This window comes from Pantherophis guttatus, chromosome 6 (genome assembly GCF_059756535.1).
Source record: "Pantherophis guttatus breed Tessera chromosome 6, ASM5975653v1, whole genome shotgun sequence".
Taxonomy (NCBI): Eukaryota; Metazoa; Chordata; class Lepidosauria; order Squamata; family Colubridae; genus Pantherophis; species Pantherophis guttatus.
The window spans coordinates 59477087-59504212 of NC_142068.1; the positions used below are offsets into that span (position 1 = coordinate 59477087).

Below are 27126 nucleotides of genomic sequence, written 5' to 3' on the forward strand. Positions count from 1 at the left end.
TGCATTCTAACCAGTGCACCACCAGGGCTCTTAATAAACCCAGAACTTTCCTTTGATATTTTTAAATACATTATGCCAAATTTGGTCTTAAGCATGGCTTTACCTGGAAGAGGGCAGCCTAGGATCTCAAGTCTCATGCATATGTTTCCTTCCTCATACCAGGACTGAGGGTTTATCCGAATGTAACGTGCAACAAGGGGTACTGGCAATTCATTAAGGACCGGAATTTCCTTTTCACTGTTGCCTTCAAAAAGCTAGTTCAAAACACAAAGAATGGGCATAGTTAATAATAAAAACTGAAATCAGTTAAAAGTTAGAGGAAGAATTAGGTGTTACATTGACCATCCAAGAAAACATTATTTCTAATCCCATTTTCTTTAGTTTAAATGGCACTTCTTTTGAGGCTAAATTAAAATGGTTTACTGTGCTTGAGAGAAACTTCCTCATTTTCCTGTCTTCATATTAATTTTCAAGGTAGCATACTACTGCTTTGCAAAAATTTTAAAAAAGTTCATCCAATCAAATATGTGTCTTTTGGTGTCGAATCTCTTTGGGTAGAGTGACAGCTGCATAGAGCCTTCAAAAGAGATATTTGGAGCTACACCTCCATGAGACAAAGGGAGTGCCACCAGCCCAATAAATATGGAATATGTGTATATAGCAGTGAAACAAATGGAAAACTTTTTTTTAACATTGTCAAGCAAATTCAGTTTGAAAGTATTCTATATTTTGGCATTTCACTGATGACACAGAATCAATGAAATGAGAACCAGGAGAGGCCACAAGTAGAAGGATGGTGATGGCATAAACCCTTGTTTGAGTCTTAGATAACTGATCTTCAGAAGGTACCCAAAAGCTGTCCAAGAAAAAATCCACATAGATATTTCAGAGGATGCTTTTATTGATATAAATCTACTTCAGATTTTTGTCTTGTACTTTGCTATTTTTCCAGTTGCTTGACTATTGCTTGACTATTTCTCCAGTTTGGGCGGGAGGGGGAAATGATATTATGCTTGTAATTATATATAAAATATGAATATTAAATAAATATTACATTGCAAAGGATATAGAAGGGAACTGATGCTGAAACCACTTGAGCTATCTGGCAAGGAAAGGCTCACAAAAGCTTATGAGTTTTAATAAAATGTACTAGCTGGAAAAGGTACAGATTTCTGATCTGAAAAAGTAGGTCAAGCTAGGATAGATAGAGTCAGAGCTAGAGCAAAAAACAAATTATATCTAAAGTGATAAATTTAAAATACTCCACAGCCTTCTTCATTTTGTCACATTAGGCAGCTTTGGAGGAGGCTGTATGAAGTTTGAAACTATAGGCTGCAAAATGTGCTTTAGAACTCTTCCAAGACTGCTATTTGCATTTCATCTATGGAGAAATTAACATAAAAATAAGTCAGCAGAAGAAAAAAACATATCCAGATCAATTTCAGGTAATTAACTCTACATACTACTGGTTCCTCTACTTAATTGAAATAATTGCATTTTTTCTTAGATGTTATATTAGTTCTATTAGTGTGCTTATTATTGTAATAGGCATACATTTATACTCTACCCTTTGATAACATCATAGCACAAATATTTGTTCTGTTACAATGAACAATATATGAGTTGCCTCTCTTTGGAAAAATGTAATTGAATATATAGAATGGCCATAATTATTCTTATTTCAAATAGTGCAGTGAACTCATGAACATCATGAACAATACCATATGAATAATGGAAGCCCAAACATCTATCCTGTTACTCCATTTTTTAGAGTGTTCCTTTGCTTTTCTGTCTTGAATATATGGTTAATAGAGAAGGTCCTAATCTAGAAGTATCTTAAAAAAATGCACCATGGTCAGAACATAAATTCACCATGTACAAATAGTGCAAACTGTAACACTGTCACGGCCTTTGAAAAGTCCGGAAGTATTGCATTAGCCATAATAAAACTTACAAGGAAACTGGGAAAACACACATCTGTCTTGTAGAGCTCAGTACTCTTGTTCATAAAATGTTATTACTTGAACTGGGCTTCTGTTGACAAATAAAAGTGGCAGGCACAAGACTTAATGGGCAATCCAAAAATCTGTGAGTAGCCTAACCTTCACTTGAGATTTTTTTTCCCTAACAAATGTACTTGTATTTTTGTATTTGAGATTCGAAAGATTTTGTAAGCTGCTTTAATTACTTGACCTGATCTATGCGGAAGGTGTATGCAATGATCTTCAATAATGAACTTCAAAATTCAGCATCCGCTATCAGATAACTTCTTAATTTCAGCAAAATCTGGTTAATTATATGCTTTCTGATCATTTCATCTGGCTAGCTTTTGATGGTTCTCTAAAATTTGGTGAGGCAAATGGTGAAATTAAGCCATTTTATTGATAGGGATATGACAGCTGAATGGGAATAAGCAGTTAGGATATTTCTTGGGACACTAACCATGTCTCCAGAACCATTTTTGACAGTGATCCATTCATGACTGTCATTGCTCACCATAACTCTGTAAGATGTTACCCAGTCACTCCTAGAAAAAAACAGAGGATGGTTTTCTTAAATTATTATTAATGCATTTTATCTGCTTTCTAAAGATTATCAAAGCCCACCTTATTTTGCAGTGTGTTATTTTCAGTTTGATGGAACAATTATAGTTATTTAATTGCTTGCTTCCTTAAGGATGCTTCTATTTTTATATCTGTTGGCAGCATTTATATATCATCTGCTAGTTCTTTGAAAAGAAAAAAAAATAGAACTACAAAATTATCAACATACAACATGAATGGAATGCATAATGGCCAGACTCTAATAAGTACAGTGGTACCTCAGTACTTATTGCAAATTGGTTACGGAAGACACGATGAGTGCCAAAAATGATGAGTACCAAACAAATATTTCCCATAAGGAATAATGCAGTGTGGCACAAGGAGGCCGACACCAAAGTTCTAGCTTGTGCATGAAGAACCAAACAAACAAAGAGTACAGGGACAAAAATTTAGCATCAAAATGTATTGAGTACCAAATGTGATGAGTTCAAAGCAATTGAGTACAAGTACCATTGTATTTAAAACACGTTTGAAAAGGGGTGGTAAAAAAGTATTCTGATTTTTTTTTCTTTTTTTTTGCATGAAAGGTACCAGGTAACCTTCTCTGTAGAGGAAATTTCACAAGCTTCTTTGAGAACCATTTCCTTGATTTAAATTGTCTTCTGAGTCTGTCATTAGCCATTGAGGAAATAGAAATAAGTTCAATATGTAGACTTATTTCATGTTTGTTTCATGCTTTTATACACTGTCTTCACTCCAGCTATAAAGGTCAGGATCCAGGAAATCAATTTAATTTGTACAAACATGATATTTATTTTTTATTCATATAGAAATTATTTTTTATCTGACATTGAGAATGCATCTTTTAACTGGGGAGAAGTTACTAACAACAATATATATCAAACGTATAAATTTCAAATGTAGATATGCCATCTCTTTTTTGCCTTATGTTATACTTTGCATATAATAAATGAAATGCATTAAACAGAAAAAATCATATTGTATTATTTGTGATCGTGGTATCTCCTCTGTCAGGTAAGTAAATTAAGGCTAATTTTAAAACAAATGATTAAACTTTGACCACAGAAAGTAATATTAATCATTCTTCCCATTTCATTAATAAAGCGGTACTTTATAAGCAGAAAAGAAGTACATATTGATAATCCAAGATTGTACATTCAGAGTTATTTATTTCCCAGCATGAATCATATTTAATAACCCTTACTCAAGCACAATACAGTTATAAAGGTCAATCTTATTTTTCCCCCCTGTAATTCTGAAGCTCAGTCATCTCCTTAAATCATAGTGATTTTTATAACACCACATTCATTTCAATATCAAGCAAAAATGGAACACTAACTGGACAGGCCTGTATTCTGTGGTTAGATGTTCCAATATATATTTCCAATCCATTAGAAATGGAGTTGGCTTTTTTGGAACTACTCACATTATGTTATTGTAAGCAATGTTTTTAAGATTTTAAGAACATTTGCTACTGATTCAAAAGTACATAATATTCCATCTCCTAATTCCAAATTCTCATTCTAGGAAATGGCTAAGATTCACCTGGTAGTAAATACTGGTTATTTTTATAAGGATATTTCCCCCCTATTATTATAATAATTTGGTATTTCTCTCTTCCTAATCAACATTTAATAAAATAATAGGCCAAATTATTATTTTATTATTATTAATAGATGCTATGCTTTGGAAGGAAAAAAACAGATTTGTGAATTTGTATTTAAAACTGGAATCCTTTTCATATAGATATTTAATCGTTGTCATGCAATATTTTAATGTCAATAGCCAATATCCTTAAACCTTTTATTCATCTCCTATTTGTGCAAAATTTCAAAGAAAGGACTGCATGAAATTATTAGTTCAAGGGAAAGAAAGATTGACATATTAGGTCTTTCAATAAAAATTAATAAAGCTACTAGCAATTCCAAAATTTCAAAGTCAGTGAAAAGTTATTCCTTCCTTTTCACAATATTGAACATTATTGTCCTACAAAGATAAGACCTTTTTTGGTAATACTTTTGTTAAAAGTTTTAATTAAAAGTAAAAGATAACTCAAACTAAAGAAGAAGAAAAAAAGAAAAAGTTCAAAAAATAAAAAAGGAAAGTAACTCTCGACCTGAAGAAAGCAACTTCCCACCCTCATTATAACTAGTAAACAATTTCTTCACTTCTTCTTAATTCAAAAATTTTAAACTGTTCATTGCATATATCTCTTAACTACAGACCAATCAATACATAACATTTTCTCCAATCAATTGTCAGCTAAAAGTTGCAACGCAGCTCTAAAAAAAAGAACATGAATTTACATATATAGTATGAAACTCAATGTTCCACATCTCAACTTTTAGCTGTAAAGGAAAACTCCATTTAAAAGGCAAAAAGTGATCTGAATATCTTACTATAACACCGCACAGCCAAAGATTAATATTGCAAAGCAGGACCACTACAAAGATATGACTTTAAAGGCACTATTACAGATTTCACCAATTTGGTACCACTAGGCTTCTGAAATCCCTTCCTTCATCTACAGCCATCCCTGCTGACAGTAGTGGGAATCCAGTACCTTTATCAAAAATTGGAAAGGGTACAATATTGCAACCAGTAATATTAGAGGAGAGGAAATTAGCAGGCGAACCGAATCCAAAATCCAAGGAAAGAAAAATCTAACTGTAAACTATGAAACAGAGAAAAAAATACTAAGAGAACAAGAGAGAGTTGAAACCAAATCTGCCATCTCAAATACTTTAAATATCACCCGTTTATTTACATTTCCTATTTCTAGATCTCCCATCTCCCTAATTAGCTAAATTAGATTGTTTAATTAATTAAAAGCAGAACATGGACATTAATTTACCTCCTAAAGTCTATAAAAATCGAGGCAGGAAATAAATCCCATAAATAAAAAAATTATTTGGACTTTTATTTGGATGTCTATAAGTCAGCTGTAAGGTATGGTTAGAAAGGTCATTGGCCATGACCATGTAAGGAAGCTCCACTCACTGGGCACCATGCTTTTTCTACCTGTGTGTATATATAAATAATATGACTATAGGTAATCCTCAATTTATGACCACAATTGAGCCCAAAATTATTATTTCTGTGGCTAAGTGGAGAGATTTGTTAAGTGAATTTTGCCCCATTTTATGACCTTTTTAACCACAGTTGTTAAGAGAATCATTGCAGTTGTTAAATTGCAGCAGACTAAAGCATTGTGATTAACACCAGCTGTCTGCAATTACTGTAAATTTGAATCTCACCAGGCTCAAGGTTGACTCAGCCTTCCATCCTTTCTAAGGTAGGTAAAATGAGGACCCGGATTGTGGGGGCAATAAGATGACTTTGTATAACTATACAAAAGTATGAAGGCTATTGCTTAATGCATTGTAAGCCGCCCTGAGTCTCCGGAGAAGGGTGGCATATAAATCAAACAAAAAAAAAATTAGTAACACGGTTGTTAAGTGAATCAGTGGTTTCCCCATTGACTTTGCTTGTCAGAAGGTCGCAAAACTTCGGATGCTTGGCAACTGGTTCATATTTATGATGGCTGCAGTGTCCTGGGTTTCACATGACCTCCAAGACACTGCAACCGTCATAAATATGAACCTGTTGCCAAGCATTTGAATTTTGATCATGTGGTCATGAGGATGCTACACGGTCATAAGTGTCACTTTTTTCAGTGCTGTTGTAACTTTGAACAGTCACTAAATGAACTATTGTAAGTCAAAGACTACCTGCATACCCTTCCTTTTTTAATGTTTTAAAATGTGGAATATCACTAAAAAGGATGCATCTCTCCTATCCTCTAGAGCAAGGGTCTCCAACCTTGGCAAATTTAAGACTTGTGGACTTCAACTCCAGAATTCCTCAGCCTGGCTTAAAGTTGTCCAGGTTGGAGACCCCTGCTCTAGAGTTGTGGTCAGGTTTTTAGTGAATTTGTGAATTCAGTGTGTTATATTTAAGCATATTTAAAAAGAACATTCACTAAGTTCAAACAGGTCCTGAAAAAAACCTAGTATTTAAAGAATGAACAATATACTTGGAAATCATCCCACATTTAATAAAATAAAATGAATAAATAAAAAATAAAATTTCTTCAAAACTAGTCTCTCAGATGCAGTACTAGATATATTTCTCCCATTTATGAATATGCAAAAATACAGAAGAAAGAAAATCATTATATGCATAAAAGTAATGAATTCATTATCGAGGTTATTTTTAAGTGCTGAACATGCAGTCCAAATTTGCAAAAAAGCAGTACTGTCATAACTATCATTTTCTTCTTCCCAGTTTAAATAATTTCTTAGAAAAGCTGTATCTAAAAGGAAAACATGTTTAAATTATGTATAACTAATTTATGATGTAATTTCAAATGCAGTTTGAGAAAGTATCATGTTTTAAATAATGTTAACTTTTGAAAGTGTTACTTTTTTTTCTTTGTTAGTTTTGCTGTACAGGAGTAAGAATTATGGGATTATTGAGTTGTGTATAAATTTATGTGGACCAAGGCAGTTATAGAACGGATCCCACTTGATAAAAAGATCCATGAAAGAGACCTAAAACAAGATGGATTGACGACATCAACAAGTTTTGTGAGCTCAATTGGCAAAAGAAAGCTCAGGACCGTTTTGGTTGGAAGAGGATAGACAATGGCTAAAATGATGAATGATGATGATATATTTATGTTTTGGGGTATGCAGTCTCTTTTTGTAGGAAATATAATGTACACCCATCAAAATGTTTCCTTCTCCCCCTGTCACTTAAACTGTATTTGTACGATGATATATTATAGGTAAAGGTAAAGGTTCCCCTCGCACATATATGCTAGTCATTCCCGACTCTAGGGGGCTCATCTCTGTTTCAAAGCCAAAGAGCCAGCGCTGTCCAAAAACATCTCTGTGGTCATATGGCCGGCACGACTAAACACTAAAGGTGCATGGAACACTGTTACCTTCCTACCTATTTTTCTATTTGCATTTTTTACGTGCTTTTGAACTGCTAGGTTGACAGAAGCTGGGACAAATAATGGGAGCTCACCCCGCTATGCGGCACTAGGGATTTGAACCACTGAACTGCCGACCTTTCGATCGACAAGCTCAGCGTCTTAGCCACTGAGCCACCGCGTCCCTGTTTGATATATTATACAGAGGTCTAAAAATGGTCCAGTCAAATCCTGATCTCCAAAGGTAATCAATTCTGGCATAAGGCCTGATCTGGAATATGCTTTGGGCAAAAACAAGGGAGTTTCCTTTCCTGCAGTCTGTTTAGATTTGAATTACTGAATTATTATTTTATCACTTGGGTTTTGAATCTCCTTGAGACATATAATTATAGTGGTATATAGAAGTATACAAGTACTAGGAAAAATAAAAATAAAGACTCTAGCATCAATAAAATATTTAAAAATAATGCTGCACTATCTTGGCTAAAAAAAATCTTGCTAAATAGTGTAAAAATCCTCTATATTCAATGGTGAAAAAAGTAAGGTTCTACATTTAGGCAAGAAAAACCAAATGCACAGGTACAATATAGGTGGTACCTCGTTCAATAGTAGTAAGGCCACACTTGGAATATTGCATCCAGTTTTGGTTGCCACAATGTAAGAAGGATGTTGAGACTCTAGAAAGAGTGCAAAGAGAAGAGCAGCAAAGATGATTAGGGGACTGGAGGCTAAAACATATGAAGAATGGTTGCAGGAATTGGGTATGTCTAGTTCAATCAAAAGAAGGTCTGGGGTGACATGATAGCAGTGTTACAATATTGCACAGGTTGCCACAAAGACGAGGTGTTCTCCAACACCTTCAACCTGTTCTCCAAAACAACTGAAGGCAGCAATGGGTGGAAACTAATCAAGGAGAAAAACAACCTAGAACTAAGAAGAAATTTCCTGACAGTTAAAACAATTAACCAGTGGAACAACATGGCTCCAGAAGTTGTAAATGCTCCGCAGGGGTGGGTTCTAACCAGCTTTATTACTGGTTTTCTTTGTGCGCGCGCTTCGCGTGCAATCGCCTCTTCGGTGATATTTTGGGCATCTGTAGGATCTTGTTGCCTTCATCAAAATGATAAAATCAATGTTCTTCATTGGATTACAAGCCCCACCCCTTTGTTGTGTACATGCAACATCACAATTCTTTTACCATTGTGCCTCTCTTTGCTTCTCACAACCCTGCTGAATAGTACAGGTACTCCTCAACTTACAACCATTCATTAAGTGACCGTTCGAAATTACAATGGCACTGAAAAACCTAGGACTTAGGACTTAGTGCCTTAGGATCATTTTTCACACTTATGACCATTGCAGCATCCTCATGGTCATGTGATCAAAATTCAAATGCTTGGTAATATTTATAATGATATAATAATAATAATAATGATTCATATTTATGACAACTGCAGGGTCATGTGATCACCTTTTGCAAACTTCTGACAAGCAAAGCCAAGGAAGCCAGATTCAATTAACAACCAGGTTACCAACATAGCAGCAGCAGTGATTCACTGAACTATGGAAAGAAAGGTCATAAAATGGGGCAAATTCACTTAACAACTATCTTGCTTAGCAACAGAAATTTGGGTTTCAATTGTGGTCATATGTCAAGGACTACCTGTGCCTTAAAATACATTATGATCCCATTTCTCCTCTCCACCTGCATTCAAACTAGGTTTTGAATATTTTGAATATCTGTGTTTGAAAATTAGGAATGTGGTACTGGAATTTCCAGAGGTGAAAATAGCTCTTCAGCCTAGGTGAGTTTGCAAGTCTAACTCTAGTCCCTAAAATAGCTAAGCATGTGTCTCCACTTCCAGAATATGTCACAAAAATGCAGGTCAATTTGTCTGACAGGTTTTATGCCTTTAAAACTGAAATTGTAGAATGGGGTATTACTATTCATTGGGAAAGACATGAAAAATGTGGCCCCTGCTTATGGCATTGTTTTTAATTGCCGTAACAAACCAATTCTGCAACCAGATAACCTATAACAAACATGGACAGAAAAAAAAACAAGTTTTCCCCTTAGTGACAAGTTTTCCGAAGCTTTTAGCAAAGAAATCATTGAATCTAATTATCATTAGACCCATTTTAGGCTTTTCTAACAGTTTAATTTGGGAGTTGTCTACTGTGCATAGGCAGATGACAAGGAAAAAGAATGCCAGCATTTAAATAAACGTGTGCCTGTGAAATTTGTCATCGTAGCAATTGCGTATTTTTTTAAATGGTGTTCAAACACTTGACCTTTTTATGAGAAAATCACCATATGTAGCCCAGCATGGAAGTTTATTTCAGGGTTCTATTGCAAGTCTTGAACATTTGCAGCCTGTTAAAGAAGGACTAAAAAGTCTAAAAGCGACACAAAAACCTTATTGTCTCCTTTAAAAGCAGAACTGACTCAAAAAAACCCTCTTCACTTCTCTCAGATATGCCTAAATCCAGAGCCATCTAGTGACGAAAGAGTGATAGTGTTCACATGATCAACTGGATGAGGTTTTTCCACCATTATAATACAGTCAACAAGGGAACAAAGTAGGGAGGACTGAAATAAGCCCTTGGAACAAAGTCACTCAGTGACCTCCCATCTCTGAAAATGGATTTGAATCTCAGTCTCCCCTGACCTAGACGAACATCTAAAGCACATCCCTTCTTGACTGAAGTACAAGTACAAGTACAAGTACAAGTACAGCAATTCGTTTAGTGAAGGTTCGAAGTTACAATGGCACTGAAAAAAGTGGCTTTTATGACCATTTTTCACACTTCTGACCGTTGCAGCATCCCCATGGTCACGTGATTTACATATGGATGCTTGACAGCTGGTTCACACTGATGACAGTTTCAGAGTTCCGGGATCACATGATCCCTTTTTGTGACCTTCTGACAAGCCACGTCAATGGGAAAGCTAAATTCACTTAACAACAGCATTATTAATTTAACAACTGCAGCGATTCCCTGAACAACTGTGGCAAGAAAGGTCCGTGGGAAATGGAAATATAGCCTATTGATCTATTAGACTAAATAAGGCCTAAATGGGAAAAGCAGGCCCTAAAAAAGCTACGTGAACCAAAGTTTTAGATAGAAAGGTTTCAAAGTTCACATGATCTTATCTGGCGGCGATGGAGGCGGCAAAGCGGGCATACTTCTCCACCCTCATCACGTCTGCAGATAATTGCCTGGCCGTCCTGTTCAGGGTGTCCCGCTCCCTGCTGAATCAGAGGGCGGGGGAGGATCCTTTGCGGGGACGTGCCAAGGAGTTTAGTCAGCATCTGCTGGATAAGATCGCTCAGATTCGGGACGGTCTGACGGTGAAGAGGCAGCTGGTCTTGGGATTTGAGAAGAGTTCGATCCTGTCACCCCTGAGGAAATGGACAGGATTATGGGAAGGCTGAGTGCCACCACATGTGTTCTGGACCCGTGTCCCTCCTGGCTTGCTTATGCGGCCTGAGAGGTGACACAAGATTGGATCCAGGCAGTAATAATGGCATCCTTGGATGAGGGGATCTTCCCTGCCACCTTGAAGGAAGCGATGGTGAGACTCCTCCTCAAGAAACCTGCCTTGGATCCAACCATACTGGATAACTTCCGTCCGGTCTCCAACCTTCGCTTTGTCATGAAGGTTGTTGAGAGAGTGGTGGCACGGCAGCTCCCATTGGCCCTGGAGGATGCAGACTACCTGGATCCATACCAATTGGGTTTCAAGCTGGGGTACAGCACGGAGATGGCATTGGTCATGCTGGTGGATGATCTTTGGAGGGCTTGGGACAAGGGATACTCCTCTGTTCTGGTCCTCTTGGATCTTTCGGCGGCTTTTGATACCATCGACCATGGTATCTTGCTGCGACGGCTCGAGGGTTGGGAGTGGGAGGCACTGTTCTATGGTGGTTGTCCTCCTATCTCTCAGGCCGTAGGCAAGTGGTGTTGGCAAGGGGGCAGAGGTTGACTATGAGGCTCCTCACTTGTAGGGTATCCCTGCGGTCGGTCCTCTCGCCTCTCCTGTTCAACATCTATATGAAGCTCCTTGGGAAGATCTTCCGTGGTTTTGGAGTGCGGTATCATCAGTACGCTGATGATACCCAGCTTTTTATATCCACCCCAAACCAGCCCAGTAATGCCCTCGATGTGATGTCCTGCTGCCTGGAAGCAGTACGGACCTGGATGGGGAGGAACAGGCTCTGACTCAACCCCGCCAAGACGGAGTGGCTGTGGGAACTGGCATCTTGGTCCGATTGAGATATTCCATCATTGACCATCGGGGGTGAGTGTTGTGGCCCCGCCCTCTGAGCCTATCTCATTGTAGGAAGAAGGCTCCGAACATGAGGGAGAGGAGTCAGCCAGGCCTCCCTCTCCAGGCCCCTACCCTCTGGCACTGCCTCAGGTGCCGGCCGAGGAAGAGGAGATTAGCCAGGAGCCAGGTGTCTCTGATGAGAGCAAGGAAGGAAAGCCGTCGTTCCTGGATGCACGCCAACGAAGGTGTGATAAACAGTTGCAGCAGTTAAGGAGGCGTGCTAGGGATTATAACTGAGTCACTGGACCATACCCCAGAGAGTATATAAGAGAGGGTGGTGGCTGGTAAAACTCTGTGACAAACAAAAACTAACTCTGGCTAGTCACTTGAACAACATCTGAAGGGATATTGTTTTGCTGGACTATTTACAATGCGTATGTAATTTTATGTTATCTGTTGAAGTAAAGCTCTTGGCAGACAGTGTTTATATTGTTGCCAAGTTTGAGATAACGACCTGTGTGCGTGCCAAGTGCTTTCTTAACCCTCGGCTGGCTGTGTTTGTGTGTGTGTGGAGACGGGGACAGAACAGTGAAGTGTTACCCCCTGTGGATAGGGCTCGCAACTTGGGTGTCCTCCTGGATTTATGGTTGTCTCTGGAAGATCATGTAATGACTGTGACCAGGGGGACATTTGCCCAGGTCCGCTTTGTGCGCCAGTTGTGCCCTTACTTGGACCAAGATGCCCTATGCACTGTTACTCATGCACTGGTCACCTCCCGTCTTGACTACTGCAACACTATCTACGTAGGGCTGCCCTTGAAAGCCACTCAAAGGCTTCAGCTGGTGCAGAATGCAGCCGTGGGGGTTGTGATAGGAGCGTCCGACACTCCCATGTTACACCCGTCCTGCGCGACTTGCATTGGTTACCGGTTGCCCTTCGGGTGAGGTTCAAGGTGCTGGTTATTACCTACAAAGACCTTCATGGCCTAGGCCCGGAATATTTGTTGGACCCCCTGCAGCCAGCGACAATTCCCAATCGCCCAGTGCATTCTCAGAGACAGGGCCTCCTCAGGATGCCGTCAGCCAGACAGTGTCGGCTAGCGACCCCCAGGGGGAGAGCTTTCTCTGTGGGCGCACCCACCCTCTGGAACCAACTTCCTTTGGAGCTCTGGATGGCCCCTGACCTTTGCTCATTCTGCTGCGATTTGAAGACCTGGTTGTTCCACAGCCTGGACTGATGAGGGGTTTCTTAATGAATTTTAAATTGTTTTAAATTGGAATTTTAATTTTATATTGTTTTTTAATGAGGAACTGTGCATCTTTACCGTTGTGAGCCGCCCTGAGTCCTTGGAGATAGGGCAGCATATAAATTGCATTATAAATAAATAAATAAATAAATAAATAAATAAATAAATAAATAAATAAATAAATAAAGTGTATCAGAACTATTTGTAATCCTGCTGAACCGTTGCTGTGAAATGGGATTTTGCAAAGTACATAGTTTTGAAATATATTTGGGCATAGAAGGACAAAACCGCAAGAAATAGGGAACTGAAAGTAGCCAAAGGATAGAGGTTTGAGATGTACATGGGTATATCTGGAGACTGTCTGTCAGTAAGAAAGAACAAGGAAGTAAGTTGTGAAATGTGTGCACAAAAGTATAAAAAAAATATCTTGGGATGAGTTCAGGGCCACTGGCTATAGTTACTCCTTGCTGGACTCAGCTATGTCAATGGATCTCATTACAATGGGTTATTGATATAAGTTGTGTTATGATGGCTATTCATGTTCCAAATTGCTCATGAAATAAACCTCTGAATCTTAAAATAAGAATTATTATTTGTGTTGCTGTCTCCTGTTTCTTTTATTGGGATATTTTTATGACAGGTCGTAAAATGGGGGAAAACTCACTTAACAGATTTCTCACTTAATGACATAAATTTTGGGCTCAATTGCTGTCGTAAGTCGAGGACTACTTGTAATATGTTTTGTTTTACGTGTCCATCATAGTTCTACATGGTTTTATAGAGAGCTCTTCATTCCATTGCCTTTTAGTGGGTTATTTCATAGAGTTAATATTTAAAAGCAGTCTTGATTTCAATTAGTATAGTATTTAATCACTTTCAGGACTGAGTGAGAATATGGCACCAGGAAATTGAAAGAGAGACTCACTTCTATCATTATTGTGTTTACTGGAGGTATATTAGATTTATGTCAATGCTCCTGACTCTTTTAGAATAAAATTCCAGCTATAAAAGAGTTTTAACTAATCACCGCTATTGATTTCTCTTAGCAGTTTTCTGAAACCGCACTCTCCTTTTGTATTTCAATTACAGTTAAAAAGGCTGTAACAAAAGCCTATAGGTGAAATAAAACAGAATCACACAGTCATTGTGACCCAGATACACACCCCAAGACATTCCTTTCTCACTTTCGGGGGGGGGGAGGAGGAGGCTATTCCATACTTTCAGATTGCTTCAAAAAGAAAAAGTGACTACTAACCCTATGATGATATTAATTTAGTTCCATATTTATGTTGTCTCCATATTCGTAAGATAGGGTTACAAATTCTGCTTTGTATCTTTGGCCTTTTATGGCTCTGCAAAAGCATCTTTGCATTATTCTCAGTGCTTTTTTTCTCGTGCTGCTAAATCTGAAGCTACATACAATATCTACCCATTGCTATCACACTGTTCTGTTTTTGTTCTTTTGAATGGGACTGCTTTATTGTACCCCAAACATTGCTGGTAAAATCTAGTGTCTATTTGGCTGTCAACCTTTCCTGCCAGGAATTATGTACTTTTAATAAACGTGCAACAGTTTAACATTTAATACAGGAAGCTTTCTATCGCTGCTTTTCTTCATGCTGAAAAGTCTATCTTGAATTTCCAGTGATCAAACTTGAGAATGCAATGTGAGGCATCATTTTATCAGACATAAAAGTGTTGGAATGGAGCTTCATTAAAAGGAGACTATGACAACTGACAATTAAACAGTGTTTAAATGTTGGATTTTAACTGACATTGTACATCTGCCATTAATATATATGTGTTGCTGTTGAGACATAGGCACACTGAATAAATCACATTGAAATTTACTAGGATCAGTGCACAACATATGAAACGCTAGCTTGGAAAGATTTAATACCTAACACAAAGCTTGATGCGTAGGAATCTACCTTACTTTTCCTAGTGAAATGCAATAACATAGATTAATAGAGCAGGAGACCCTATGCCATTTCAGACAAATAGTTGTCCAGTCTCTTTTTGAAAGCCTCCAGTGATAGAGCACCTACAACTTCTGAAGGCAAGCTTTTTCATTGGTTGATTGCGCTAACCATTGGAAAATTTCTCCTTAGTTGTCAGTTGCTTCTCTCCTTGATTAGTTTCCATCCATTGTTTCTTTTCTTGCCTTTTGGTGCTTTGGAAAATAGTTTGACCAAAACACCAAAAGGCAAGACAAGAAACAATGTTTTCTTGTATCGGAATGCTCAACGTTTTGTTTATAGAAAGGGATAAATTGCCAGTAGAATTATATTCATGATGCTCAAATAGGCTGCCTTAATTATTAGATATATAGAATATAGAAACTCTGACGCTAATTTGAAATTAAGCAGCACCAGCATCAAATTGGAGAATATTCTCAAAGCATGAAGTCCCGTTTTATCCTAACAATAAATAAATAGCCACCTTATCCTCAAGGGCACATTACCCAAACCCACGCTAGAATGGTACAAAATCCCATCCAAATTGGAAATGAGATAGGAAACTTGCCTAGTGAAGTCACAGATCAATAACAGGACCAAGATATGTTGATTGGAGCTTCCACATTTGTTTCAGAAATACTTGAAATAAAGATACATTAGATGTGGTTTACACACTATTCCCCCCCCCTCCGCTGATAACTACCTGTTAGATTCCCTTGTACTCAAATTAACGTTAGCAATGTGTAAGGATACACTATTCTGAAATTCAAAAGTCTACACAGAAAATTATCAAGAACTTTTCTGCTGAATGTTGTCAGGGTCACCCAAATGGCTAACCATGATTGTGGAGAAAATTGATGAAAAAAGACCAAGATTTAATTTAGCAAAGCAGAACTCCATTGAAATAACTGGACAAAAGTAGTCCTAATGAAACTGCTTTTCAACAGTACCTACTAGATAGGACAATGTGGCTAATTCCATACTTGACCATGTTTTAAAAGTATTGTAGTTTTACAGTTATTTACATTATAAAACTTTTCCTAAAACATCTGGGTTTTGCTTAGAAAATGCATGCATGCACACAATATATTATGCGATATATTGACTTACAGCCAAAGAGAATTTCTTCCCTGTGTAATAACTCCTGTGAACTTTGTTAGCCTGCGAGCATCTACTTCAATCCATTGGTAGGGATCGTTCCGTCCTGCACACCAAGCACCATCATAAAAATCATTCTCATTAATACCTGCCTGAAGAGAAGACAAAACTTTCTTTAGAAATCTGAATAGGCGCCTTTTGAAAAGGAATAAGTTCAGAGATAAAAGTAAGCTCAAGTAAAATTATAGCGAATTCTAGCCTCCTTTTCTTCTTCACGGCTGGTGGTCAGAAATGCCTGTTTATTGACTCTTAGACGCCCTAAACCTGGATCTGTATTGAAGTACTGGTCAAGGCTGAAGTCTGTAACAGGAACAAATGGTTAAACAGAAGACAGGATTGAACAGCAAAGCAAAAACTCAGAAACAAAAGGCAAAAAGATCAGTCAGAAAAGGATTGCATATGGTTAAGTTTCATCTCAGGACATCTGAAGGGAAAAAGATGATCCTTTAAATGTCTTTTGTTACCTTGCATTTAATTATTCCTTTAACCTGATGGAAGTTTCTGGCCTTTTTTTTTTTCTCCTTTAATTAGAAAATTTTGTTCTAGATAGTTCTTTCTGGCCTTTTTTTAATTAGAAGATTCTGCTGCAGATCACTCATTATGTACCATAGAGCATATATCATGGTAATCAAAAACAAGATGTTATATTTATAGTTCTCTTAGAGTGCACAGTAGCTTTGAGTTTCATCCTTTCCATCATTTTCAGAGCTTTCTTTATAATCTGTTCCGATAAATAACTTGCCATACAGGATGAAAACTAATCTATTTCTTAGCATGGCGCTGAGAATGGCTTTAAAACCGCAATGCCACATTTTCCTATGAATCCTGGAACATCTGCAGATGCAGATGCAAGAAGCTGCTCTACTTAGCATCGATCCAATCTCTGGTAGCACACAAATATAATTATTTCAGAAAGTTCTAAGTGGTTCATTAAAGGATTTGACATTGGGTTTTCCAGGTGCTCCAAACTTCTAATCAAGGCAGATGTTTTGCTCCAGAAACTCTGCACAATTGGACACTTCTTGTTATGAGCATCTATACAATCAGCACCAAAGAATTATGATTTCCCTACCCTTTTAAGAAAATTGTGCGAAGGAAATATATATATATATATATATATATATATATATATATATATATATATATATATATATATATATATATATATATATATATATAAAATGAAAGATAATCTTACCTGTATGTTTAACCGTGCTCTGTGTGCTCCCAGGCCATATCGCTTCACTGTAGAAGCATGAAGCTGAAAATCAGTAATTTTTAAAGTTTCAAGACCCAAGGGAGGACAGCCTGAAAAGCAAATATTTAAGTGTTAAGTGAGAAAGCAGTCAACAAAGCATATGCACCTTCGCCACTGCTGTGCTCAAATATGCTTCTGTTGTGAGTATGCAAAAGGGGAGAAATTCTTCTTGGTGAAAAAAAGATTTGTCTTTAATTTTGCAACTGTATTGTGTAAATTTTGAGACCTGAGTGTCTTGGCAGTAGCATTAGTAATTTATATGCAATAATTGTTTCCTGAAATTGCAGTTACCACATAGCACTGCACTTGTGCATCCAGATTCAAAGGATTAGCCGGTGACATCACCATTGCCTGGAGGATGCCCAATTGGGGGTTTCTTTCATGTCCCTAGCAGGATGGGATGGGAGCTCATCCTGTCCCATGGCAGCATTCAGATCTCCAACATGAGCTTGCTAACCTGTTATCCAGAATCCTAACCACGTGAGTCAGTGTAACCACATTATTAAATCCTTCCCGAAAATAAATCTAGTTGTTACTTGAATCTAAGTAACTAGGTCTCAATATGAGTCACATAGAGTCATATAGATCAGGGGTGTCAAACTCGATTTCATTGAGGGCCACATCAAGGTTGTGTTTTACATTGGGGGGGCTGGGGGGTGTGTGGGTGTGGTGGGCGTGGCCAGCTTGACATCACTAGTGTCGGAGGCACCTATGGTGGCCAAGTTTTAAGGCAGGAGTTCCTTCACACCTCCCTCACTTCAGTTGTGGGATTCAAAAAAATTTTCTACCAGTTCCGTGGGTGTGGCTTTGTGGACATAGCATGGCTTGGTGGGCGTGGCTTGGTGGGCATGGCAGGGGAAGGATACTGTAAAATCTCCATTCCCACCCCCCTCCAGGGGAAGGATACTGTAAAATATCCATTCCCTCCCCACTCCAGGGGAAGGTTACTGCAAAATCCCCATTTCCTCCCGATCAGCTGGGACTCAGGAGGCAGAGAATAGATGGAAGTGGGGCCAGTCAGAGGTGGTATTTACCGGTTCTCCGAACTACTCAAAATTTCAGCTACCGGTTCTCCAGAACTGGTCAGAACCTCCTGAAACGCACCTCTGCCTCACTCTCATTATAATCTATCTTCCTTCCTTCCTTCCTTCCTTCCTTCCTTCCTTCCTTCCTTCCTTCCTTCCTTCCTTCCTTCCTTCCTTCCCTTCTTTTTCCTTCCCTCTTCATTCTACTTTCTTCTTCCTTCCCATCTTTCCTTCTTCTTTTTTTCTTCTTCTCTTTCCCTTTCTCCTTTCCTGTCCTTGCATGCTCAAAATACAAAAGAGGAAACATTTCTCCTTCTGTTTTGTTTTTAGTTTGTTTTGCTAGCTCTCTGTCAGTGAAAATGGAGATGGGCGGGCGAGTGCGGATCTCTCAAGCTCCAGGGTGACCCCATGGGCCAGTTCTAAGAATCCCATGGGCTGGATTTGGCCTGTGGGCCTTGAGTTTGACACCCCTGCTTTAGATGTTATTGGTTACTGGCCAGTAAGAGGCACTATACGACTGGTTAAATCCTTATTGGCATTCTTCAGGAGTAGGTACAGTGGTGGGATTCAGCCAGTTCGCACCACTTCGGGAGAACCGGTGGTTAACTTGCTGAGCAGTTTGGCAAACTGGTTGTTGGAAGAAATCATTAGGGCAAGAACCGGTTGTTAAATTACTTGAATCCCACCACTGAGTAGGTATCTTCTATAATAGGTGTTCTGTATTTAGCCTTTAAGGCCTTGCACTTGATGATTAGTCAGTAGCTTGCAGGAAGGAAGGTGTCATAAAAGTATTCAAGTATACCACCAATACCATCTCCTCCACCTCCTCCTCCTCCTCCTCCTCCTCTTCTGCAGGACTTTTCTTTCTCCATTTAAAATGTGTCATACTTTTAACCAGACTTGGTCTATAAAGCAGGCAATAATCACTTTTTTTCCTTCCAGAAAACTTTTTTTTTAGCTGAAAATATGGTCTGATTGCTTGGTGTTGTTAAACATTTCCACAGACAGCCTTTCTGGGGGTTGGATGAGATAGAACAACATATTTGATGTAATGGAAGTAGTTTGTTTTATTTCTAATTGCATAGAATTGTAGAGGAAATGAGGAGGAATTGCAGCTACAATCAGCCACCTTGATGGCACATCCACTAATATATGGAAGATTTATCCAGTCACTGATTGATATAATAAGCCAATTATTGTATATTGATTTTGAGTACTGATTGTTTTCAATTCCCCTTATTTTATAAAGATGAATGCAGTAAAGTTAAATTTTCTTGTAAGCAATGTTGACTCTGGAGCATTTAAGAGATGGTTGCTGAAATGATGTAACATTTCTGTATTAGTGGCAATAAAGGTAATTTAGGGAAAACTATATCTTTAACCAAAATTTCAGTCCTACAAACAAGAGAATGATAGTTATGTTCTGTGTTGAAATAGATGAAGCATATATTTCATAGAACATCCCAATTAAGTTCCCAATTCTGCCTTCCCCTATACAAATACCCATGGAAACATCACAAGAGGGCTGAACTAAAATCTTTTTTAAAGTACATCACTTATTTTTGTAGACAACACACTTGAAAATCTCCCAGTATCAAAGTGAATTGTGCTTCCAATTAGTCAGGCACAGCCCACTATGGTTGATGTCACAAGTTGGAAAATTCACCATCAGTTTACATAATGACAGCTTGAGTTGTTAAATTCAGTGATAGAATTCACATTATGTGTTCATAATTAACTCAAATCATAGCTACCCAAAACAACCACAGACTTTTCTGTCATCTAGTAGAGGTGGATAGAGTTTACAATCTAAGAAACTGATGCATTGTTTGGTACATATTTGACAGCCATCTTGTTTTTACAAGACAAAAAAGCGAAGAGAATTGCAAAGACAGCTCAGTTAAATAAAATCTACAATTAGGCTCACATTCTGGACTAGTATATTTTCAGCTGTATAACTGTAATTACCAACACACATTTGGTACTTATGAAGGAAACTGTGGAATAAGCTGATGAGAAGAATCTTAATAGAAATGCCCTCTTTCTATGTTAGATGATGTAATTCTTTGGGAAAAACCAATTTCAATTAATTAAAATGAATTCAAACAAGCCTTATACACACTCACAGAACCAAACGGTTATACACAGACCATTGAAAATAGTTATAAGCCTCTTAGATGCTCAGGAAATGTCTAATGTATCACAAATAATAATCAGCCAAGCTTTCTTTTAAAAATATATTTATAGGTCTGTCCTATATATACAGATTTTTCCCAGCTGCCATCTGGTTATTAATTTCAAATGCCAGGATTGGAAAGTTCTTTCTCTGAAGTTCCATGTCGTCTTCAGCTACTTATTTATGAGAAACTATAGGAAGGCTTGAAAAAGAATGAAGAAAGAAGCAGATCTAATCCCAGGTGGAAGGGAAGTTACTGATTGTCTCTGCTTTAATGAAATCTCTACTGCAGGGGTGTCAAACTCAATTTCATTGAGGGCCGCATCAGGGTTGTGTTTGATGAGGGGGCTGGGGGGGCAGGGGGGCCAGAGTGGGCATGGCCAGCTTGACATCACTCATGTCGGGGGCGCCTGTGGTGGCCCGAGCGCTTTGCCAGTGAAAACGGGCTCCCGAGCTTTGTTTTCGGCTGCAATGGTCTTCTGCAACCCTCTGCAAGTGATAACAGAGCTCAGGAGGGCCACATACAGCCCTCCTGAGCTACATTTTCTCTGGCAGAGGCATCGTGGGCCGGTCTTTTGCTATTTCCAGGGCAGCTCCATGGCCAGATTTAAGCACCCGGATCTGGCCCGCGGGCCTTGAGTTTGACACCCCTGCTCTACTATAAATAAAGATGGGAGATTATTCTTAAAATTTCCAGACAAACATTAGAGGTGCCAAATCTCTGTAGTTCATGCCTACATGACCAGCTATGAGTGGCTGATATTATTAACAAAAGCACAGCTTTTATGCAGGTGATCCTCATTGATGAACCATTTATTCATCAATAATTCAAACTTACAATGGAACTGAAAAATTAACTTTATGGCTCACTTATGACTATTTATGACCTTCACGGCATTTCTCAGTCATGTGTCATCATTATGGTATACAATGACCTGTGACCAACAGAAGAGTGCAAGAAAGTAAGCCATTTTGCTCTTCTACATATCAAAAGCAATGTGATCATGCCTGTAGCCCAGGGCTGAGAGCACAGGGGACATGTGCAAACAGCTTACAGTATGCTCTTGAAATCCCTTCTCTAATTGCTCCATTATGTGAAGCGGGGGGGGGAGAAAGAAACCAAGAGATTTCTATAGGCAATTTCTCCTTTGCCTGACTCCCACAGCACCAGATGCAGTTGCATTGCTCTCGATGTGTAGAAAGCAAGCAGTTTACTCTCTTGAAATCCCTCTGCGATCCCTCTGCTGCAGGGAGGGTCAGGCAAAGGAGACTGAGAAATTGCTTGCTTTGTTTTCTTCCATCCCCATCACAGAGTGGAAAGATTTCAAGAGATTTCAAGAGAATAAATTGTTTGCGTAATCTGGCTCTCACCCTCAGGCTGTGCTGTGATCACATTACTTGCAATATGACAAGACAATAAGCAGGCACTTGAGCATTATAAAGGGAAGGGTAGGGGGGTAGCAGGAAAACAAAATCCGAAGATATGAAACTGAGGAGTCTTGTCTCTTTCAAGAGTGGTTGGTCCCAATTAGGACTGTTAAGCAAGGACTACTTATATTTTTATGTACTTTGAGTACAGTTGAATTGTGCAGTATCCCATAGCATAAGAAATGAATACTTTGATGTATTGGAAGTATTTGTGGAGTACTTTTTCAGAATATGAAAAAATAGTCACTCATTCTTTCTGCTTGTGTCAACCATTTATGCAATAATAAACAACCACAATAACAACATCAGTGAAATAATTAGTAATCTTGTTTACTATATTTAGAAAAAAAATGATGTATTCATTGGTCATCAAATGAGTTCATGTCACTTTGCTTTCTGCATTCCAGCTGGATGTGGAAGTCAATCCTTTTATTTATTTATCTCTTAATTGATGCTGGGCATCTGTTAGTCTAAGATACTTGAAAGCAAGAATTTCCAGTAAATCTTTTCTCATGAGATTTATTTTCCAAACTAAGGCTCAAGAGATTTAGTTAAGCTTCAGATATTATACAACAAGATAACCTAGGAACTGGGTACTTTTGAAATTGTTATGTTTTTCATTCTCTGTCAGCAATATTATTTTTTATATTAAGAAAATAATAAATATTAATCAGAGAATGTAAAGATCTGGAAGTCTCCTTGGAGATTATCTAGTCCAATAACTTAGTACAGGAATGTCAACTAGATGGTCAAGCAATCTCTTTTTAAGCATCAGCAAAGAAAGTTTATTAATTTTCTAAAAATGAGTTCTATTATTGAATACTTCTTAATACATTTTTCTGATATATGTTCAATATCTGCTTTTATATAATTTAAATCCATTGTTTCTTGCCTGTCTTCTGGAACACAGACATCTTTTTACATGATAGTTTGAGAGAGATGAAGACAGCTTTCATGTCTCTCTGCAGTGCACTTATTCTAGACTAAAAATTCCCACTGCAATCTGCAACTCTTACACTGCAAAAACATATGAACCACAAAACTCAACCAGGGTAAATCAATAGATGCAATTTATATAGACTTCTGTAAAACCTTCGATTCAGTGGTACACAACAAACTAAACTTGATTATGTGTCAGAATGGTCAAACAATTGGCAACTTCAAATCTCAACCAACAAATGTTCTGTCTTATACATTGGCCAAAAAAAAAAAAATCAGAACACAAAATACAAGCTGGGCGGATATGACCTAGCAGATGACCCTCACTTTGTCAAAGACCTTGGAGTACTCATCTCAAATGATCTAAGTGCCAGAGCTCACTGTAACAACATTGCTAAAAAAAGCATTAAGAGTTGTTAACCTAATCTTGCATAGCTTCTTCTCCGCTAATATTGAACTGGAAGCTAGGGCATACAAAACTTTTGCCAGACCAATTCTTGAATACAGCTCATCTGTCTGGAACCTGCACTACATATCGGACATTAATACAATCGAACGAGTCCTCTGCTTGCAACAAAATACCTTATGCCACCAGACTTCAAATTTTGGGCTTAGACAACTTAGAACTTCACCATCTTCGGTCTGACCTAAACGTAGTACATAAAATTATCTGCTACAATGTCCTACCTGTCAATGAATACTTCAGCTTCAACCAAAACAATACAAGAGCATACAATAGATACAAACTCATAATAAACTGATCCAAACTTGATTGCAGAAAATATGACTTCAGTAACTGAGTTGTCAATGCCTGGAATGCACTACCTGACTCTGTGGTTTCTTTCCCAAACCCCCAAAACTTTAACCTTAGACTGTCTACTGTCAACCTCACCCCATTCTTAAGAGGTCTTCAAGGGTGTGCTTAAGAGCACCAGCGTGCCTACCATCCCTGTCCTAATGTTCCTTTTATTCATATCCATCTCAATTATGTTTACACTTGTATCTGTTATCAAATATATGCTTAATGAAATAAATAAATAAATAAATAAATAAATATTCCTTGTAGGTTTTTCCTTTGTCTTTGACCATCTTGACTTTTCTCCTTTGGACTGTTTGTAATGAGATGCCCAGATTTGGATGCCATATTCAAAGTGCAGAACAGAATATAACAATGATCTACATTGATATTTTTGAAACTGCATCATATTATTGGCTTATGTGCAGTTGTGTTCCACTATACACCCTAGTTCCATTTTGAATGTCCTGCTAGCCAGTATCAAGCCTATATACATATTTTTGAGTTTTCCTAACCAATTGTAGGACTTTGCAACAGTCCTTGATGAAATTCATCTTCCCGGTGTCTGCATATAGTTGTAGCTTGTATGAACTTCCTAAACTTTGATACCATCTTTTGCAATATTTGCTGTATTCCTATCTTTGTGCTATCTTCAGTCAGCTCTTCTCTATGCATTGGTTAGTATCAAATCAAGAGTAGACAGTCACCTAAAGCCTTTGAGAAAATAAAATAGTCAGCAAGAAGACTGTGGATTTTGGGGCAGCTTTGTGTTCTTTTCTTTAAGTCAGGACTTGGTAGTGTTGGCCTAATTTAAGGCTGCTAATAATCTAATTTTATTTGGTGATTCAGAGTAAGGGATAGGGTTGCCAGGTCTGCTTCCAAAAAATAGCGGACAAGCGGGGGGGGGAGGTTAAGTAGTAAATTTTTTTTAAAAAAAATTACAATTAAATTATATATTTTTTTACAAACATTTTAACATGCCATTTTAGGTCAGTTGACACAAGCTACAATACATTTTAAAAATGTGAACTGTACATAATTTTATAATATATTTTTATTTTAATCTCATCATTAATTTTTTCGGAGAATCTAGTTCAATGGATATTCGATCTTTGTCTCATTCTAACTTATGAAAAAAAAGACAAAACACAATTCTCCTATCCTTATTCTCTTAGACTGTACAGCTTTAGATTACGTACCATTTCATCATAAAGCTTTTGAATAAAAAAAATGTCCACTATTTTGTGAAAAAAAATAGTGAACATAATGTGAAAAAAGCGGACTGTCCGCTCAAATAGTGGACACCTGGCAACCCTAAGTTACAGAAAAATTAAGAAAGGTTTGTGGCTCCAAACAAATTTTGCTTTTACTTCGCCTGCTTTTAGCTCTTATTCCATTCATAATCTGTTCTGGCCAATTAACTTTTCAACATACCTGACTAAGAAAACCTTTCCACACAATGCTAGATATTCATTTCATGAGTGACAGAGAGTTCATTTAAAGAAGATCTTCATGAAAAGGAAGAAACTGTCACAATTTTTTAACACAATCCATATTGAGGGGGAAGGAAGAGAGAAAGGTACAGCATGGATAGGAAAATAATAGTAGTCTATATCTAAATCAATTGAAGGAGGAAAAAAAGCATTATTCGCCTCTTTCAAATTGTTTTTCTTTGCTTTTTGCCAGCAAATCCTTACTTCTTCCTATTGCCTTAATATAGCTTTGCACAATGAATAAAATTTTATTCTTATTCCTGTTGAACACTAATGAATGATAAAGTATACAAGTTAATTAAAGGGAATTTATAAAACTATGCATTAGTAATATATGTGGCAATTCAAGGAAGCAAGTCAGCCATGTTTTCCACATAACCAGAATATAAAATTCTGTTTTTAATAAATCCGTAAATAAATAAATAAATAAATAAATAAATAAATAAATAAATAAATAAATAAATAAATAAATATATTTGTTTTCTGAGGTTTTCACAGGTGTTTGTATGTAGGTCTCTGGTTATTTGGGTTTTCTCCCGTGTAGAATTGGAAGTGTCTTGGCGAAGTTTCGACGAAATCTCATTCGTCATCTTCAGGCTGGTGTTTTCGGCTTCGTGCTTATAGGAGCAATATATATATACTCGAATGTTTGTATTAGTTAATTATACAGAATTGTAACTGTTATTGTTTTAACAATATATTATATTTTATATCTTATTTTTTTTCTGTTATATTTTTTCATTTATTTTTAAGCACTTCTTACATATTATTTTGATAAGGTATGTATTCTTGTGTTTTATTCCTTTTGCTTATTTCTTTCTCTGTTATTATTTTAAAAGTAATAAAAAATTTATTTAAAATCCCTACCATAGAGAAATGTCTGCAAGGCATGCATATGCTACTGCAGCTTAAATACTGTTTAAACTAGATGAATAAAAAGAAATGCAAATGTAACACATATTGAAAATTTCTCCTTAAGGTAATGAAGAATTTTAGCCAAAGGTCACCATCTGATGAAAGACTTCCTTTATTGGAGTAGCTTCATCTGTGATCCAGTTTTAAAGAGTTGCATAGTACAGTAAACCATCATCAAACTGAGAAGAGCTTCAAGAGGAGCCAACCTCTAATACACAGGTGTCAAACTCACCACGTCACGTTGCCATCATGTGACGTTTCGCCGTGTTTTTCCCATTTGAGAAGCTGGGATGGGTGTGGCATGGATGATCCAGCCTGTGGGCCAGCAGTTTGGCACCCCTGCCTAATACAACAATTGAAACACAATTGAAAATGCCTAGAGCTTTAGAGTAAACCAGAAAGGCTAAACATTATCCTTGATGATATATGCCAGGGGTGTTGAACTCGATTTCATTGAGACCCTTGGGGGGGGGCAAGGTGGATGTGGCCATGATGTCACTCATGTTGCGGGCGCCTGTGGTGGCCCAAGCACTCTGCCAGCGAAAACGGGTTCCTGAGCTCCGTTTTTGGCTGTGATGGCCTCCTTTTGACTGTGATGGTCTCCCCTGCCAGCAAACATGGAGCTTGGGGGGGAAGGCCATCAGGGTTGGAAATGGAGCCTGGGAGAATCACTTGTGGCCCTCCTGAGTTCCATTTTTGCTAGCAGAGGCACTGCAGGCCAGTCCTTTGCTGTTTCCAGGGCAGCCTCATGGGCCAGATCTAAGCACCATGTGGGCCGGATCTGGCCTGCAGGCTTTGAGTTTGACACTCCTAATGCAGTGGTGGGATTCAGCCAGTTCGCACCACTTTGGGAGAACTTAACTTTCTGAGCAGTTTGGTGAACTGGTTGTTGAAAGAAATCATTAGGGCAGAGAACTGGTTGTTAAATTATTTGAATCCCACCACTGCACTGATGTAT

At 37.8% G+C, this 27126-nt stretch overlaps 1 protein-coding gene across 1 annotated transcript in view; it reads right to left on the reverse strand.

The window, feature by feature from the left end:
• CPXM2 (carboxypeptidase X, M14 family member 2) overlaps nt 1-27126 on the reverse strand; it is a 102616-nt gene that overhangs the window by 44832 nt on the left and 30658 nt on the right. Inside the window, exons 3-6 of the mRNA XM_034436401.3 lie at nt 17337-17446; nt 16091-16230; nt 2443-2527; nt 104-254 (exon numbers count right to left, since the gene is read on the reverse strand). Coding sequence (XP_034292292.2) covers nt 104-254; nt 2443-2527; nt 16091-16230; nt 17337-17446 — 486 coding nt within the window. The remainder of the gene's footprint in view (nt 1-103; nt 255-2442; nt 2528-16090; nt 16231-17336; nt 17447-27126) is intronic.